This window comes from Cnephaeus nilssonii (genome assembly GCF_951640355.1).
Source record: "Cnephaeus nilssonii genome assembly, chromosome: X".
Taxonomy (NCBI): domain Eukaryota; kingdom Metazoa; phylum Chordata; class Mammalia; order Chiroptera; family Vespertilionidae; genus Cnephaeus; species Cnephaeus nilssonii.
This window is the reverse complement of record NC_137071.1, coordinates 110,433,080-110,449,008: the sequence shown is the minus strand read 5'-3', so window position 1 is coordinate 110,449,008 and position 15,929 is coordinate 110,433,080. Positions and strand designations below refer to the sequence as shown.

The window sequence follows — 15,929 nt, the reverse complement described above, 5'->3', positions numbered from 1 at the left end:
CCCTTGGGGACACCTATACCAAAAGTGGTAGATCCGGAGCCAGCATTGCACAGAGAACGGGCGACAGAGGGCATAGTTGAGCCCGGCTAGTACGGAAGGTGATGGGAAGTAGTGTGACATGCTGTGAGGGCTCACAGGGGCCAAGAAATGTGAACACATTTGATGTCACCATGAAGATATCAGTGACCTTCAGATGATGAGTTCTATGGAGTTGGTGAGTGAGACAGGGCCACCCCTAACCCATGCAGTGTCTTTATACAAAAAATAAATAAAAAGAAAAAAAAGAAACTTTCTCAAAATGCTTTACTTTCCACCATCAGGAAATTGTCATAATAAACTGATTTATTTTTTTAAAAAAGGCACTTTAATGCCAAGTGCTGGAGATGTGTAATAAATACACCTGCACAACCGTATATAGTTCCCCCACCCCCCAGGGGAAAACAAGAAGAAAGTGAGAGAGGATGATAGTGGGCTTGGCAGTGACCGGAAGGAGAGCAAGAAGAGCAACCTGGGGAGGTAGTTAGATCAAGTGGATGGTTTTGCACCGAGGACATAGCAAAGGTCCTGAGGCACTGATTCACATTAACCAAATTCACCAGATAACAATTGTTTCCAAGGCTGACATGTCTTAGCTTTGCCCTCCACATTTGGCAGGAGAGAGGCAAGCTAATGCAAAGAAGGGAGGGGGAGGAGATCCAGGCCCTAGGCGGAGGAGTTGACTTTAAGAATCAGTTGCCATTTAGAAAGAGGAAAGAGGGAAGCAAGAAGCCATGTAGAGACAGAAGTGCCATGGGGGCTCACATCTACTGGCTCCCGTCTCCTTGGGGAAAAAGGAATCAGGGTCAGGAGTGAAAGTTGGAGAAGAGGGGCGACAGTCCATGTGAACGTCTGCTGTAGCCACGGTGGGGGCGGGTGGGTTGGCAAACTTACGAGATGAGTAGAAGACTGGCTGGCTGCGCGGCAGGCACATATGAGCAGTGATGGAGGCAGATCCAATTGACATTGCTAACACAACTATCCCCACCATGCCTGACAGCAGGAAAATATCAGGAGGGAAATTAATCAAGAGGGAACCCAGAATTCGGGGTGTAGGCCAGGCACAAAGCCTGGTCTTACAGCCCCAGCCCTCGGTACAAACATTCAATTAATTCAACTCTGCCTGGGGACTCCACTGGGTCTAACCCTGGAGGGGCACTCTACCCCTGTCTAACCTTTCAACACAGCGGTCAAGGTTCCAAGCATGCTGGCAAGTGACTGGTGGGCCATGAGGCCAAGTCCAGGGAGAAGGCCTCAGTCTAGACTGGGGGGCTGCTCCCCAGGGCTGAGTTCCCTCTCTTTATGCTTTTATCCCATGTGACCTTCTCCTGTCCCTTAGAACTGCATTTGCTCCAACGCATACACCAATGGGAGCTCTTCTCTCCTGACCTACTCCAGCTCTGTGACATCTCTCCAGATTTGGGGGACCCAACCTGCACCCCCATAGTCTCAGAACAAACGAGTCTTGGTTTGTACAAAGGGGACTAGGGAATGTTTTTCCTTAAAACAAATCCTCATCTCTGTGGCTGATGTGTGCGCGGAGACACATGTTCTTGAAGACCTCACCCTCATCCTCTCCAAAGAAATGAAGATACAGTCCCATGAGTACACACAAATACATACTGAGATATTCACATATGGGATAGTCACTTCCCCGCTGAGGGAACATGGATGGTGAAATACAGCCAGGCAAACATGGATCTTCCCATGAAGCCCCTGCACCCGCCCTGGCCACCAACTTCTCAGGAGGTTATACCTTCATCACTGCACCAGCCCATTTCCCTGGCAAGAGCATATCCCCTAGTGCTCTTGAGGGCCATGGTCTGATGCCAGGAATGCTCAAACTGGGCATGGCTTGGTCATGTGACCTCAGGCAGAGGTGAGGGATGGGGAAGTCTGGTATATTGACATTCCACCAAAATGTAAGGGCAGGCAAGCTACTTGTCAGTCTGCTAGAGGCAGTCCATATGAAAATGCTGCTCAGCTTTGCCTGGTGGGTCACACTTCCCCAACCCCTCTGTTTATATGTTGTGGGGCTCCATTTTAATGAGCGAAGTGGGGTTGAATGGGAAGGGGGCTGGGGTTGGGGATCTAGTCAGTAGGGTCCCAGATGTGGTCACACTAGGCTCAGCCATAAACAGGGACCCTGAGCCTGAGGAGAGCTCAAGTTCAGCCACCGGGGTCAGCCCAACAGTGGGGCGGCTGGGAGGAGAGAAAGTTTGGTTTCCCAGAAGACTCAGATTGTGGGAGCCCCTTGAAACCACATGGGTTGGAAGTGGCTGAAGGTGAGCCTGATCCCTCAGAAGCTCCCTCAGGGTCTCTTCAGGAACCAGCAGCCCCTCCATGGGGGCCCCAGTCACCATGCCCTGCACATATGAGTTGGGTCTCAGTGACCCATCCTTGACCCCAGGGGCTGCTGTGGCACTGGAAGTCCTGATGAAGGCAGCAATGACAGTCCCCGGGGGCTGCGAGCTGGGCCCTGCTACTCCAGCCCCTGCAACAGAGGCTGCCGTTGGATTGGTCGAACGGTTGGCCCCAGCCAGAAGTTGGGGGAGGCCACTGAGAATCAGTGGAGTCCCCGGTGCTGCCACCTGGCTCTCTTGGAAGCTGGCATTCAGGGGGAAAGAGGCCTGCAAAGTGAAGGTGTCCTTGAAGGTCGAAGCAGGTGGAACACTCTGGAGAACGAGCTGGGTTGAAGCAGTAGTACTGACAGGAGGGCCATTGGTGAGCACTGTAGTCAGGGGGATTGTCTGCAGGGTCAAGGCCGAGGCTGACCCCACAGGGGCCACTCCTAGGTGGATGTTGCCGGGCACTGAAGAAGCACTGAGAAGAAACAGAAAACAGATTTGGTTAAGGCAAGAGGTACCTCCCAACTGGCTAGAAAGGAGGGCACAGGAGGAAAGGAGTCAAAAGTGTTTTGTTTTTGTTTCAGTTAACATTGATTGAGTACTTAGTCAGGGACACTAAAAATGATTGACATTCGCTATTTCCCTCTATCTTCAAAATAGCCCATCGGCTGCCTGGCCACCGTGGCTCAGTGGATGAGTGTCGATCTATGAACCAGGAGGTCAGGGTTTGATTCCCAGTCAGGGCACATGCCCGGGTTTCGGGCTCGATCCCCCAGATCCTACAGGAGACAGCTGATCAATGATTCTCTCTCATCATTGAGGTTACTCTCCCTTGCTCTCCTTCCTTTCTGAAATCAATAAAAAACAAACAAAACAAAACAAAATAGCCCACGAGTTGAATAAGATTAATAATTCGATCTTACAGCTTGAGGAAACTGGGGCACAGAGAGGTTATGTCACTTGCCCTAGGTCACACAGCTAGTAGGAGGGACTCTCGTCTAGGCTTTCTGACTCCAGAGCCCGTGTCCTCGCTGCTCCACTCTACCACCTTCTCTCCTTACAAGCGCATCTCAGTGACTCATGCCAGCAGAGTGAGAGCTACGTACTAGTACACGCAACTCAGACAAAGCCCAACCTTTTCAGGGGAAATTGGAAGCACTTTGCATGGGCAAGAGGTATCAAGAGCTTTCCATGTGGGCCTGGAGGGCCTGAGGAAAGCAGACGGGTGTCCCTGTAACATTCTCTGTTGCCTCTTTTTTGGAGGGGTGGAGGCTTAGGGAGAGAGGCCCAGATGTGGAGGCCCCTGCTGGTTGTTTGGGGAGCCCTCTGGGGTAACAGGAACAGCCCCAGCTGGCGACACAAGTCCCCCTGGTCAAGGGCTGGCTTTGCCATCACTTTGGTGTGTGACCTCAGGCAAATTGCTTTTCCTTTCTTGACCAAGTGCTCTACTGGCTTCTCAGGGGTCCTGCGAGGGTCCCATGAGGTTAGACCCACAGCAGAGCTTGGCAAGAAGTTGAAGACTGCTCCTCACAACATGAGGAACTATGGGAAGACTCATGACAACTTGGGTGCCCTTACCTCACAGCTTTGGTGAGTTTGGCCTGGCCCTCTGGTGGAGAGACCAGCACGGTGGAGGTAGTGGGAATCTCCTCATCTGGAGACAGGCCCAATTCCAGACTTGCAGATGACTGCAGACCGACATGCTGAACCTTCGGCTTCTCCCAGGGAGGACTGCCCTTGCCCTGGGGAGCGGCTCTGGATGAGACCCTGGAGCTGGCTCGCCGGGTAGTGCTGGCGGAGGTGGAGGCCTTAGGGGATGGCTCTGCCACTTCGCTTTTCTCGTCCTCATCTTCAATCACCACTAAATCCTTGGGCATCTCTTTAAACTGGTACACGAGCCTCTGCCCTTCCACTTTGGCAAGGATGCCCCTTTGGTAGTAATATCTGGGGAAAAGGGTTGAAGAGTTAGCCAGGGGCATACCACCCTCAGGGCAGGGCAAACCTGAGGAGGAACCTGGCCAGGAGGCAGATGGGAGCTCAAGGACATGGGTAGTTGGAAGGCCAACACTTGGACTTGGAAGACTTTTATAAAATTTCTGAGATCTCCTGAGGACTCAAGGCGTCCATAAAAAGGGGTTTCAAATGCCAACCTCCACCCTGCGTTGGAGCAGAGGACAGGGGGTGAGTGAAGAACAAGAGAGGATGGATGGATGATGGGGGGTTCAGCAGTCTTCCAGTCTACCAGCTGTGGGTAACTCTGGCCCGTCTCCCTAGCTCTCTGGCTTGAAGAATGTGAAGGAAGACCTTCTTGCCCTAGCTGGTTTGACTCAGTGGATAGAGCATCGGCCTGCGGACTGAAGGGTCCTGGGTTCGATTCTGGTCAAGGGCACATGCCCAGGTTGTGGGCTCGATCCCCAGTGTGGGGCCTGCAGGAGGCAGCCAATCAATGATTCTCTCTCATCATTGATGTTTCTATCTCTCTCTCCCTCTCTGAAATCAATAAAAATACATTTTTTTTAAAAGGAAGAACGTCTTGGGGATGGGATGCCATAAAATGCTCTTCTCCTATCAAGAAAGAAAAGGCTAGGACAGAGCTGCAAGAGGAAGGGAATTGTTCCTTCCAGAGGGGGTCTGGGGAGTGGCTTAGGGCAAGCAGATGGGAACGTTAGGAGACCCTATAGCAGGAGGGCCTCCTTGCACATGAGGAAGAGCGTGGTGACTCCTCCAGGGCAGGGACCCCCAGCAGCTCCTACCTTAGAGCCCTCCCCATTGTCTCGTAGTTCATGTCAGGCTTGTTCTTCTGCTTCCCCCAGAGCTTTGACACAGCTTTGGAGTCCACCAGCTTGAAGATGCCTTTCTCTCGCTGGGTCCACTTGATGTACTTGGGGCAGGTGTTCCTGTCTTGCAGAAGTGCCAGGAGGAACTCCCACAAATAGATGGTGTTGCCTGAAGAGGACCAGGTGGTGAGGGGTGGCCCAGGCACCCTGGCTCCCTTCCCACCCCTGCTCCCCTGACTACCAGCCATACCTTTGCCATCCTTAGATTTCTTCCGAATGGGGATGCTGGGGTCAGTGACAGGTGAGGTACTGCGGTTGCCCTTTGTCTTCCGGACTGAGGAGAAGGGGAGAGCAGGGTGAGGCTGAGACCACGGCAAGTGCTGCAGGCCGAGCTCCCAAGGAGGGCCTAGAGCTTATCAAGTTGGGTGTGACAAGGCAGACAAGGGAGAGCCCAGGATGGTTCTCCTTGGCCACAGCTCCCAGGTACGTGCACCTGCCCAATGGGCCGCCCTCATTTTCAGGCCCCAGAACAGCAGTACGATGTGGGGCAATGAGTCACCTTTAGAATCCACCTAGGCTAATTTTTGAAATGAAAAGGCAGCCTAAAGGTGTGACAGTGCAACACTGGGGTTTTGGTTGCCATGATGACAAGGCAGTCTCAACCAGCCATCACCCAAGTAAATCAATAACACAGGGCTTGGGAAAGCCCAAAGTCCTCTCCCATATATGGTCTTGGCTCCATGAGCTCTCAGAAGGAAGATAAGAACACAAAGCACGCAGCAGAGGCCCCCAGGGGGCCAGGGACTGGCCATGGGGGCCAGGCCTGGTGTTTGAACACCCAGCTTAGGATTTTATCCATTGGGATCATCGGCACTTCTGGAAGAGTTTACATCTATGCCGGGCAGACAGGAATGGGCTGGGAGATGTCTGGCTATGGGCGGACCAGGTTTTACTTTATGTAAGGGAGGCCTTTTCATCCACCACTGCCATACCAGAGAGCTGTCTTCTTAATGTGTCTGTGGGCCTCCACACATTCAACCCTATGTTTTCCCTGACTGCCCCTCTCCTCCCACCCGCTCCTTGAAGTCAGTCTCTCTCTCTCTCTCTCTCTCTCTCTCTCTCTCTCTCTCTCTCTCTCTCACACACACACACACACACACACACACACACACGCACACACACACACACACTCTCTTCTTTCTCTCTCTCTTACTTCTCTTCTTTGATTTCCCAGTCTTCTTGGCACTTTCCTCTTTGGAGACCTGCTCCTCCAGGGAATGCCCCTCCTGGTCACCAGTGTTACCAGCGCTGTTCAGGGCATTGGGCTCAGAGACAGGAAACAGGTAGTTGGGCAGAGTGGTGGCTGGAGCAGGGTCTGAGTCCGGAAGCATTTCGGAGGTGCTGACTACAAAAGAAAGGCCAGTGCAGGGTAGGAGCGTGCTCTCCCAGCGCTCCAGAGAATGATGGGCTCCCAGGGAAAGAGCAGAGGTGCTGTTCCCCTGAGCCCCAAACACGGGAGACACCTGAAAACACCTCATGTGTCTCATACCATGAGGAGAACAAACATCTGTAGACCTGTGGGCATGAGCCACATTTCGAGCCCACTGCTGTTGGCAAGTTCCAGGCGATACCCAGGATAAAGGGCCACCTTGATTTAGTCATTCACTTATTTCTACAACTGAAGGGGGCCTTAGAAACCCTTTAGCCCGATTCCTCTGCTTTCCTGATGAGGAAACAGACCCAGACATGGCAGGGCACATGCCCAAGGTCACACAGTAAGATGATGCCTGGTACATGTAGCCACTCTGTAACTGTCTGTTGAATCCTGAATGAATATTAGTGACAGAGTCGGGATTAGAAATGCTGGGACTCTTAACTTGCAGCTTCAGTGCTTTCTTTGCCGTGCTGTCTCCCAGAGCCCCCTTGGGAAGGGGAAGTTAGGTCCAGGAGTCCTCCTGTGGAGTCAGGGCAAATGCCTGAGGGAGTCCTTGAGGAAAAGCTTGCCTTGGGGGCCTTCTGGGGAAGGATGGCCAACCTCCAAGATCAGGAAAGGGACGAGAAGGTACCGAACCCTGTATATTATAAAATAAGCCACACCCTGCGTAGTCTTCCTGGGAGCCCAGCAAGAGAGAGGGGGCACTGAAAAGTGACCCTGGCCAATAGTACTCAACCATAAAAAGGAAGTAGATTCTGACACATGCTACAACATGGGCAGGCCTTGAGGACATTCTGCTCAGTGAAATAATCAGTATTGCCTGGCTGGCGTGGTTCAGTAGTTGAGCGTTGACCTATGAACCAGGAGGTCACGGTTCAATTCTTGGTCAGGGCACATGCCTGGGCTGCGGGCTCGATCCCTGGTAGAAGTTGTGCAGGAGGCAGCGGATCAGTGGTTCTCTCTCATCACTGATGTTCTATCTCTCCCTCTCCCTTCCTCTGAAGTCAATAAAAAAATATTTTTTAAAAAAGAAATAAAGAAGCCAGTATCTGAAAGACAAATACTATAAAATTCCACTTATCTGAAGTATCTAGACTAGTCAAATTCATAGACAGAAAGTAGAATGGTAGTTGCCAGGGGCTGGGGGGAGGTGGAGGGGGAGTTGTGTAATGGGTAGAAAGTTTCCGGTTTTCAAGATGAAGAGTTCTGGAGATGGATGGTGATGATGGCTGCACAACAATACAAATGAACATAATACCAGTGAGCAGTACACTGAAAAATGGTTAAGGTCATCAATTTTATGTGTATTTTATCACAATTTAAAAATTGGGGGAGCCCTAGCTGGTTTGGCTCAGTGGATAGAGCGTCGGCCCTCGGAATGAAGGGTCCCAGGTTCAATTCTGGTCAAGGGCACGTACCTCAGTTGCAGGCTTGATCCCTGGCCTGGGTTGGGGTGTGGGCAGGAGGCAACCAATCCATGTGTCTCTCTCACATAAATGTTTCTTTCTCTCTGTGTCTTTCCCCCTCCCTTCCACTCTCTAAAAATCAATGGAAAAATATCCTCTGGTAAAAAAAGAAAAATATCCTCTGGTGAGGATCAACAACAACAACAACAAAACAAAAAAAATGGGGGGAAAGTCACCTTGGACACTTTTCCTTGTCTGTGGTGCCCTCCAGCCCCCTCCCATTCCAGTCACAGCTCAAGAATAAGTTTATGTGTATGTTGGTGGGGGTGGGTACATATGCCTGCATGCACATGTTTCTGAGAATCCAACACATGATCTTTTTATTTATTTATTTTCTGTTTTGTTTTTAATCCTCACCTGAATATATTTTTCCATTGATTTTTAGAGAGAGTAGGAGAGAAGGAAAGACAGAGAGAAACATCAACGTGGGAGAAACACATCAATTGGTTGCCTCCTGCATGCACCCTGACCAGGGCCCGGCCCAGGGAGGAGCCTGCAACCGAGGTACATGCCCTTGACCAGAATTGAACCCAGGACCCTTCGGTCTGCAGGTTGACGCTCTATTCACTGAGCCAAACCAGCTAGGGCTAGACGTGATCTTTTTAAATACCATTTGTGTTGCCTTGAGTAAAGGCACTGAGGTTCATACTTACAGATCTGCTTCTCATCCAGGATGTTGTTGGGAGACTCAACATTGAGCAAGACTTCAGTGGTTGGCATGGTTTGTGAGGTTGCTTCATTTTCATCTGGTTTCAGGTTCCATGGTAAGAGGGGAGAAAAAAAGTTCTCTTAGGGTACAAGATTGGGGGTACAGCTATAACCAGGGCCAGCCCAGAGAATAGTGCAAAGGAGCCAAAGGGTAGCCAGAGAGGGACCATGCACCTCCCAGCCTAGTCCTCCACCTTCTCTCTACACCCACCCCAGCTATCTCCACTCCTCATTGTCCTCCTCCATCTCAAAAGATCATGAATCCACTTGACCAGCATGGCTCAGTGGTTGAGCATCAACCTATGAACCAGGAGGTCACAGTTCGATTCCTGGTCAGGGCACATGCCTGGGTTGCAGACTTGATCCCCAGTAGGGGGTGTGCAGGAGGCAGTTTATCAATGGTTCTCTCTCATCATTGATGTTTCTATCTCTCCCTCTCCCTTCCTCTCTGAAATCAATAAAAATGTTTTAAAAAAAGATCATGAATCTATTTACATGACTTCCTCCTCTATGAAGTTGTACTACCTTTTGTTTGTCCTAACTGCCCCATCTAATTTCCAACTGTTGGGGGCCTTGCCTTTGCTGTATGTGTCACTATAAGCCATTGTGTGTGGGCTACTGTTCCCTGAAGACAGACCCCTTTGTCCTCCACAACTTCCCTGCCCAGGAAGGGGACAGACCTGCCAGCATGAAACTGCCCTCCAGGATCTGATCCTGTGTCATGCACAAGGTCCTGTCCGTTATGATGCCGTTGTGACCGTCTTCTAGCTCCAGTCCTGAATACAGATGCAGTAATTCGGGGTAGGGTACCTGCTCCACGATCACAGCGGGGAATACTGAGGGGTCTTCCAGCTGTGGAGAAGAGAGGGATCTGGTTCATGACCCACCCACCTCTTCCAGGAAGTCCTCCTACCAGAATCTGGCCCTTCTTGCAATTCCAAATTCTTAGAACCCTCAAGAGCTGTCCTTTGTATTAGACAACATTGCTTTGGGTCTGACCTCACTAGATGATGAATTTTTAATTAATAGCGATGGGCTAGCTCTGTACCACCTGCATTCAACCAAGGGCAGACAGCTTTCATTGGCTGTAGTTATGGGTTAATCCATGGGCAGGGTCGGGAAAGGATTAGTCAATGGCAAGGGCGAGAGGCTCGATCTATAGTCAGGGGAAGGACTCAGCCTACAGTCAGGGTTGGGTACCCAGGGTTAGGGGCTCAGATTGTGGACATCTTAGGGATCAGTCTGTGGCAATGAAGATGAAAGAACAGAGGCATTAGAGAGGAAGAAAGGTAAGGGCTCAGTCAATTTCCAGTTTGATTCAATGGGTGCATGGGGACACTGTTCATGTTAAGGGGGTACCAGGAGGAGGAGGAGGAACAGGTTTTTGGAGAAATATAAGGGGGGGCAGTGTCTGAATATGGTTAGTTTGAGGTACCCTAGAGATATTTAAAATGGAGATACCGCTCAGGGAGTAAAAAATATGTGTCCAAGAACTCAACAGGGGGTCGCTAAATCCCTTGGAGTGGAAAAAAATGATCAGGATAAGAATTTGATCCCTGGAAGACATAGGTGTTCTAAAACCAAACAAAGCTAAATAAAAAAGGAGTGTGATAGAAACTGTTTGGTGTTTGTTGTTGTTGTTTTTTGCAACTGTTTTTTTTTTTTTTTTTTAATTATGTTTGGAAGGAAATATACCAGAATGTTCATAATGATTATATTTAAGTTGTGGGACTTTGGATGATTCCCCCCCCCCATTCTTTATAATTTTCTGTATTTTTCAAATTTTCTTTCATGGGACTATTAGTTAATTCTTTCTTCATGGAAAAAGAATGAGAATACTCAGTTCTGCCTAATGTGTCTGAAGGTTCCAGAAGAACAAAAGTTAATAAAATGCTTTTGGGTTTGGCTACTGGGCAGTCACCCAGGCTAATCCAGTTTCAGGAGAGTGCTGGAGTCCCAAGGCACATTACAATGGATCGCAGAGAGGACAGAGTGAGGCAGGCAGTGGGGTGTAGTGACTAAGGCCATAAAGTTAAGAGCTGTCTGTGCAATATGGTAGTCACTAGCCACAGGTGACTATTTAAATACAAATGCAAGTTTTTCAAGATAAAAGATCAGTTCTTCAGTTGTGCTGGCCATAGTTCAAGTGCTCCATAGCCACATGGAACTAGTGGCCCCATACTGAATAACACAAATATAGAATACTTCTAACATCTCAGAATATTCTATTGGATTGTGCTGGTCTAGAGCCAGACTGCCTGGGTATGAAACCAAGCTCTACTATTTACTAGCAGGGTGACCTTGGACAAGTTACCTAGCTTTTCTGTGCATTGGTTTTCTCATTTATAAAATTTGGATGATCATATTACTGACCCCATAGGGTTATTTAAACAAATCAATATGCCTAAAGCAATTAGAACAAGGCATGGTGTAGGTTCTTATTGTTTTATGTATCAGGAGCTTCTAGGAGACTGGCAATATTTTATTTCTCAACCTGGGTGGTGAGTTCATGGGTGTTTATTTTATAGTTATTCTTTAAATAGATAAACACATATGTATGTGATTTATGCACTTTTTTGTATTCATGATACAAACATTTTTTGCAATAAAAAATGTTTCCTGCCCAGCTGGTGTAGCTCAGTGGTTGAGTGTTGACCTATGAATAGGGAGATCATGGTTCGATTCCCAGTAAGGCACATGCCTGGGTTGTGGGCTCCATTCCCAGTGTGGGGCATGCAAGAGGCAGCTGATCAATGATTCTCTCTCAATAAAACGATACTATCTAATAAAGAGGGAATATGCTAATTGACCTTCATGCCATCACAAAGATGGCAGTGCCCACAGCCACAAGATGGCGGCGCCCAGTCCCCTCAGCCCCGCCAGGGCGGCAGGCGCGTGGCAAGGCCGGGCCCGCCCCCAGGTGGACCTGGCTGCTCCGTGCGCCTGCCTCTGGAGTCCCCCAGTCCCCTCAGGCCCCAGCCGCCCAGGGCCAGCCCGAGGCACAGGAAAGCCTAGATGGCAGCTGCCCAGGTGCCTAGGGCGGCCTGAGGTGCAGGCAAGCCTTGGATGGCAGCTACCTAAGGCTCAGGTAACCAGGGCTGGCCGAGGCTTGCACTGCAGGCAGTGGCAGCAGCAGAAGTGTGATGGGGTGATGCCTTCCCCTGATCACCAGGTTGCCTCCTGCCCCTGAGGGCTCCCTTACTGTGAGAGGGGGAAGGCCAAACTGAGGGACCTCCCCCCTCCAATGCATGAATTTTCATGCACTGGGCCTCTAGTATTTTAAAAAATTGTTTCCTAAAATGAGTGAGAGAAAGGAGGTGAGAAAGTAAACACAGAGGGTGGAGCCTACGCTGGGGAGAAGAAAGGCACAAAGAAGGTGGTATTTGGGAGGAAGAGAGGCATGTGAGGTTTTCTTTTAGGATTGGGGAGACCTGCCTATGTTCTAAGTTGAGAAGGAAGGTCTGGGAGATCTGAAATACATAAAGAGAAAGAGAGGAGTTGATCAATGGTTTGAGGGAAGTAGGAGAAAGGAGAGTAAGTACAGGGCCAGGATTACTCTTGGAAGGGACAGGGACACTTCTTTCTCCCAGGCCAGTGAAAAGGAAATAAGAACAGTGATGTTGTCGCCCTAGCTGGTTTGGCTCAGTGGATAGAGCATCAGCATGCGGACTGAAGGGTCCCAAGTTTGATTCCAGTCAAGGACACATGCCTGTGGGGGGCATGTAGGAGGCAGCCGATCAATGATTCTCATCATTGATGTCTTTCTCTCCCTCTCCCTTTCTCTCTGAAATCAATAAAAATATATATTTTTTAAAAAAGAACAGTGAAGTTGTCAACAAAATGGGGGATGGAAGGAAACCTAGGGCTTCCTTGCCTTTGAGCTTCTCTGTGGACTGGAGGAGAGGCTGTCTGCTGAGGGTGCAAAGGCGTGTGTGGGGTTGGAAGGTATGGGGTTGGGAGTGTCCATGAACAGCCTCTATGAAGAACAGAAACAGCTGCTGAGCAGACTAGAAACAAGTAAAAAATGACTTGTAGCATTGAGAACCCAGGTAAGGTTAGAGTTTCTTGCTTTCTCCTCTAGGCACTTCAGGGTTGTTCAATAAAACTGAGCAACTTGGGTAAGGCCCCACTGGACAGAAAGTTTAATATACTAAAAGTCCACTAGGGGGCAGCCTTTCTTTTTTTAATATATTTTATTGATTTTTTACAGAGAGGAAGAGAGAGGGATAGAGAGTTAGAAACATCGATGAGAGAGAAACATCGATCAGCTGCCTCTCGCACACACCCTACTGGGTATGTGCCCGCAACCAAGGTACATGCCCTTGACCGAAATCGAACCTGGGACCCTTGAGTCCGCAGGCCGACGCTCTATCCACTGAGCCAAACTGGTTTCGGCAGGGGGCAGCCTTTCATAGTGCGCTAGAGATTGCACAAAGTTTTCCATCTTCACAAGGATTTAGGATAGAGGGCATCAGAATTAGGCTGAAGTGCCCTTAGAGATGATCCAGGTGGATATCCCCTTGGTGAAGATGGGGAGATGGCAGCCAGATACAGTAGGGGACAGGCCTTGCCTAGGTGACACTGTGGCCAAACTAGGATCAGAACCCAGGACTCCTGGCTCCTACTCTTCCATTCCTTCCATTGTAGCTGGCTGCCAGTTTGTGAAAAGAGGGGAGTGTATGGTGGCGAGTGTGCCAGGACACTATCTGATAGGTACAGCTAAGTGCCCGGAAAACGGTTTAACCCCACTGTAGGGCAAGGTACGGAGTGGTGGGGACTCGAATGCAAGAAGTCTGTCCTATTTTCCAACTTCCTGAAACCTTAAGTCTCCATTTCCAGTGTATCCTGAATTTTAAATCGAGGCTGAAAAGATGGTTATGGAAGGGTTCATCAACCAGGCTAGAGCCGTGAGCCTGAAGATGCCAGGGGTTGGACTCTGCCCTGCGGTTCCAGCTGGCAGTGCTCACTCCTGCTATGTGGTTGTCCCAGCAACTTTGTCACTGTGACCCTGGGGTGATGGGAAGTGGCTGAAAAAGCATAGGCAGGTCAGTTCACAACTGTGCATTCAGCCCACGTTGCTGACTAGCCAACAGCTCAGCTGGTGTACTTAGCAGCTGCTTGGCTGACTTAGTGACTGCATGTGCCCTGTAATTGCACGTGGGCAACCAGCTCACTAAATGACCACCCCATGATTACTGACTGGCTTCATGAGTGGCTAGCTGGCACAGTCTGGCTGACAAGTGGGCCTAGTGCCCTGAACCTAGTAGGTGCTTGATCAATATTTGCTGACTGGCTAGCCGGCCAACCAGCTGGCTCACTGGCTGTCTGCCTGCCTGTCTGTGTCTATCTGATCGTCTGCACTGGCTGACTGGGCTCCATGCTCTCGGGGCTGTACCTGGTGTATATCATCCATCCCGTTGCTTGCAAACTCGAAGATCAGGTCACTGGGCTGCAGGGTTATAGCCATGCTGTCTTCTCAGAGCTGACAGCAGAATCCGCAGGGCCCTCTGGAGCCGCGGGGTTTTCTTGATGAAGAGATGCTGCTCAGGTACCTTGGAGCTTAGAGCCTACACTCAAGCCACAGGAGAATAGGGTGTAGAGAGCTGGAGTATGTGGTGGCCTAAGCCAAGTTCAAGGCTGCATGCTGGGCTGGGCCGACCGCAGGAGTGACCTAGAGAGAAGGGAGAGGTGGGGGCACTGAGTAAATTACCTTCCTTGAGCTCTGTTCCCAGGACAGCTGGCCAATCAGAGGGACCCTGCCATGCCAGGGCAGACTGCCAGGAGGGGATGGCTAAAAGGGGATGGCAATGGGAGAAGAAGGGGGAAGGAGAAGAAAGGAGGCAGGTAACGAAAGAAAGGAAGGTAACTGAGTCACCTCCAGTGAGAAGGGGCCAAGCCTCAGTGCCCATCTAAGTCACCAGCATTTGCACCTGAGCTGGCGCTGAAGTTAGGCAGCCTCCCTCCCTCCCCTCCCCCACTCCTCTGGAGGTGACAGAGAGAGGGACTTTGATCTCTCTCCACCCTGCACATTAGTCCCCAGGGTGTGGCCACAGGGAAAATCAGGGCTTTGTGGCTGGGGCAATGGCATGAAAAAGGCCAAAAATTCCTTTGGCTCAGGTAAGACTCTTGTGCGAGGGGTATGGGTCAGGACACATGGGTGTAAAGGGTGCTCTTCCAGATGCTGCCTGGCTCAGTTTACCTTGGGAGTGGGGGTCACTTAGCTCTGAAGGTCAGAATCTACAGAGGAAGAAATGTCTTGCTGTGAGGTTTGTGTAGTTCGCCTGACCCTGCTTGTGGGGATGGGACTCAGACATAGCCATGCCTCCAAAGAGCCTGGGGACAGGGACAGGTGGGCCCCAAGATCTGCCCACTCATCACCACCCCACCACCACCCCGATAGCCTCTGTGCTGGTTGTGGGCTTGTGTTCTTGGTTCAGCTTTGCTTTCAGTTTCAAGACTGAACTGTCACCCTGGGAACTTGTGAGGAGAGCCCTGGCTGGGGGAGGGGCCCAAGGAACCTGGCCCATCCTCCAGGGCCGGTTCGGGGGCCCTCCCTTTCCAGGAAATCTGTCTGCTGTAGTTCGCACGTCTCTCCTCTCCTTGAATGCCTCACAGTCTGTACCTCAGGCATTCACATGGCACTGGGGCCTCCAATTGTTTCCTGTGCTTGCTATGCTTGTACTTGTTGTCTGCGGTCCCACCCATGCCTGCCTTTCAGAGGCTCGCTCCTGCTCCCACGTCCCTCCTGTCCATCTGCTCTGCTCCACCAGACCTGAACAGTTGGCCTTCTCCACTTGAAGGTGCTACATCTTTGGCCCTCAGTGTTCTGTTTTTAGTGACATTGTGTGTGCGTGTGCTGGGTCTCTAAAACAGCCTGGTTCAACCATGAGCGCCTGAAGAACTGGGGCCACGCACCATAGTGGGAGTGACTCCTTTGGCAGTGCCAAGGGTGGCAAAACCTTCTCCTAGAAGGAAAGAAATGAGGAACTTCAGAGAGGGGCAAAGGGGAGGGAAGGGTGGGGGACCACGGATGACCTCCCTGATGACCGCTCTCCCCCACAGGAGACACCCAGGCCTCTCCCACTTCCTTTCCGTTAGCCCACAGGGCTGGCTCCGCCCTCTCCCCACCCCCAGTCTCATCCCCACACCTTTCCACCCA

General features: G+C 50.6%; 1 protein-coding gene across 5 annotated transcripts in view; it reads right to left on the bottom strand.

The window, feature by feature from the left end:
* Positions 1-324: 324 nt before the first annotated feature.
* ELF4 (E74 like ETS transcription factor 4) overlaps positions 325-15,929 on the bottom strand; it is a 45,874-nt gene continuing 30,269 nt past the window's right edge. For 4 of the 5 annotated variants that reach the window (XM_079765258.1, XM_079765256.1, XM_079765259.1 and 1 more), the window contains 8 exons: positions 14,166-14,441; positions 9,451-9,622; positions 8,716-8,808; positions 6,375-6,566; positions 5,412-5,495; positions 5,138-5,330; positions 3,963-4,328; positions 325-2,859 (listed from right to left, as the gene is read on the bottom strand). In XM_079765258.1, the coding sequence (XP_079621384.1) occupies positions 2,058-2,859; positions 3,963-4,328; positions 5,138-5,330; positions 5,412-5,495; positions 6,375-6,566; positions 8,716-8,808; positions 9,451-9,622; positions 14,166-14,237 (1,974 nt within the window). In that variant the 5' untranslated portion in view covers positions 14,238-14,441 and the 3' untranslated portion in view covers positions 325-2,057. Of the gene's footprint in view, positions 2,860-3,962; positions 4,329-5,137; positions 5,331-5,411; positions 5,496-6,374; positions 6,567-8,715; positions 8,809-9,450; positions 9,623-14,165; positions 14,442-15,685; positions 15,706-15,929 lie in introns of those variants that run through there. The other variant, XM_079765260.1, reaches the window with a different exon arrangement.